The 2,092-nt window shown below is 42.8% G+C and overlaps 1 protein-coding gene across 1 annotated transcript; it reads right to left on the bottom strand.

The window, feature by feature from the left end:
* Positions 1-443: 443 nt before the first annotated feature.
* Positions 444-1,715, bottom strand: LOC110697413 (uncharacterized mitochondrial protein AtMg00810-like). Its single transcript, XM_021874793.1, has 3 exons — positions 1,494-1,715; positions 1,063-1,228; positions 444-982 (listed from the first exon to the last, which is right to left on the bottom strand). The coding sequence occupies exons 1-3, from the start codon at positions 1,713-1,715 to the stop codon at positions 444-446; spliced, it is 927 nt and encodes a 308-aa protein (XP_021730485.1).
* Between the last annotated feature and the right edge of the window lie 377 nt (positions 1,716-2,092).

Raw genomic sequence — 2,092 nt, 5'->3', positions numbered from 1 at the left:
CAAAGGCCATGCATTACGTAGCCTTGAACCTAGGAGCTAACTAAGTGATAAGTACAAGCTAAGTTAGAGATAAATACAAATATAAACTACATTATCTTCCTAACTGATATAACAAGCGAATATATATCATATATTCTCTAATACACCCCCGCAGTCGTAGCGGGAGAATCACTAATGCTAAGACTGTATCGGAATTCATCAAACAGTATACGGGGAAGTCCCTTTGTAAAAATATCCGCAATTTGATAACGAGAAGGAACATGAAGAACTCGAATTTCCCCTTTAGCTACCTTCTCACGAACGAAATGAATGTCCATCTCAATGTGCTTGGTGCGTTGATGTTGCACCGGATTTCCTGATAGGTAGATGGCACTGACATTGTCACAATATACCACGGTAGCCTTTCGGATGGGGCAATGTAATTCAAGTAGCAGGTTTCTAATTCAAAACGAATCAGAAACTACATTTGCAACTCCGCGGTACTCAGCTTCGGCGCTGGAACGAGATAAGGTGGGTTGTCGTTTCGACGACCACGAAATCAAGTTGTCACCAAGAAAAACACAGTAACTAGAGGTAGATCGTATGGTGTCCAGGCATCCACCCCAGTCAACATCAGTATAAGAAACGAGCTTACGAGTGGCGGATGGATATAAGTGTAGACTGAAAGAGAGAGTACCCTGCAAGTAGCGTAAAATACGCTTAAGAGCAGACATATGTTCAACTCTAGGATCATGCATATGAAGGAACACCTGTTGAACTGCATATGAGATGTCCGGACTAGTGAAAGTGAGATATTGTAGAGCGTCGGTCAGACTCCAATATTTAGTCGGGTCTTCAAATGGAGTGTCAGCAGAGGCACTAAGTTTGGTTTTAGTGTCTACAGGAGTGTGGCAGGGGCTACAGTTAGATATGTCAGCCCTGTCAATTATCTCTGTTGCATACTGTTTCTGAGACAAGAACAAACCATTAGTATGACGAGTCACTGCAATTCCAAAAAATAGCTTAAAGGACACAGGTCCTTCATAGCAAACTCGGCACCCAAGAGTGTAATGAAGTGCATACGCATATGATCAGATGATGTTGTAAGGATAATATAATCAACATGTAATAGAATATAAGCCGTATCAGCCCCCTGTCTATAAATAAACAAAGAATGATCAGATATACTATGAGAGAATCCAATAGTGGTCACGAAATCTGCAAATCGCTGATACCAAGCCTGAGAGGCCTGTTTAAGACCATAAAAAGACTTTTTCAATAAGCACACATGATCAGGATGGTTCTTGTCATGGAACCCCCTAGGTTGATGCATATAGACTGTTTCATTGAGATAACCATGTAAGAAAGCATTCTTGACATCCGGCTGATGAATGGGCCAAGACTTTGAGAGAGCAATGCTAAGAACAGTACGAATAGTGGCCGGTTTCACAACCGGACTAAATGTCTCATCACAGTCAACTCCCTACTGTTGAGTTTTCCCGTCCCCGGCCTACAAGACGAGCTTTATATCGTTCAAAAGAACCATCATACTTCCTTTTATGACGAAAAATCCACATGGACCGAATAACATTCACATCCTTAGGCCTAGGTACCAATTCCATTGTATGATTGTCAATTAGAGCATTAAATTCATCTAACATTGCATTTTTCCAATTAGGGTCACGAATAGCACTAATGGGGTCCTTAGGTATAGGAGAAATGTTAGGGATAGTCATGGTGGCAAAATTGTGAAAATATTTGGAGTTGGGTTTAGAAATGCCATTTTTTGCTCTAGTAGTGATAGAATGGGAGTTAGGAATGTTAGGGGGTGATGGAGTGTGTAAGGGAATAGATGTGGAGTTGTCTGGAATAGGTTGAGTTGACGGCCTAGTCCGCATTAAGGAGGGAGGAGTGGTTTCTGGGCTTTGCTGTTGAGACGTAGAGGGAGGAGGAATTGGTCCAGGAGAGTTCAGCCCAGCAGGAGATGGGAAGGGGAGATTGGTTTGCAGGAGAGGAGGGTGAAGAACCGGACCTGGGGGATTGGACTCAGGTGGTTGGGCTGTATTCGTGTGTGGGCCAAGCTGAGTGGTTATACTCGTGGGTTGAGTTGTTG

This window comes from Chenopodium quinoa, unplaced genomic scaffold, assembly GCF_001683475.1.
Source record: "Chenopodium quinoa cultivar QQ74 unplaced genomic scaffold, ASM168347v1, whole genome shotgun sequence".
Classification (NCBI taxonomy): Eukaryota; Viridiplantae; Streptophyta; class Magnoliopsida; order Caryophyllales; family Amaranthaceae; genus Chenopodium; species Chenopodium quinoa.
Note: the sequence above shows the minus strand (reverse complement) of the source record. Positions and strands in the feature narration are given on the sequence as shown.

Bases quoted from the DNA above. Each gene is read 5' to 3' on its own strand.
- LOC110697413 (XM_021874793.1), bottom strand. From the start codon at position 1,715: ATGACTATCCCTAACATTTCTCCTATACCTAAGGACCCCATTAGTGCT. The intron at 1,229-1,493 runs GTAGGCCGGGGA...GGTCTTAAACAG, and splicing joins AACGATATAAAGCTCGTCTT to GCCTCTCAGGCTTGGTATCA. The intron at 983-1,062 runs GTATGCACTTCA...TTGGAATTGCAG, and splicing joins AACATCATCTGATCATATGC to TGACTCGTCATACTAATGGT.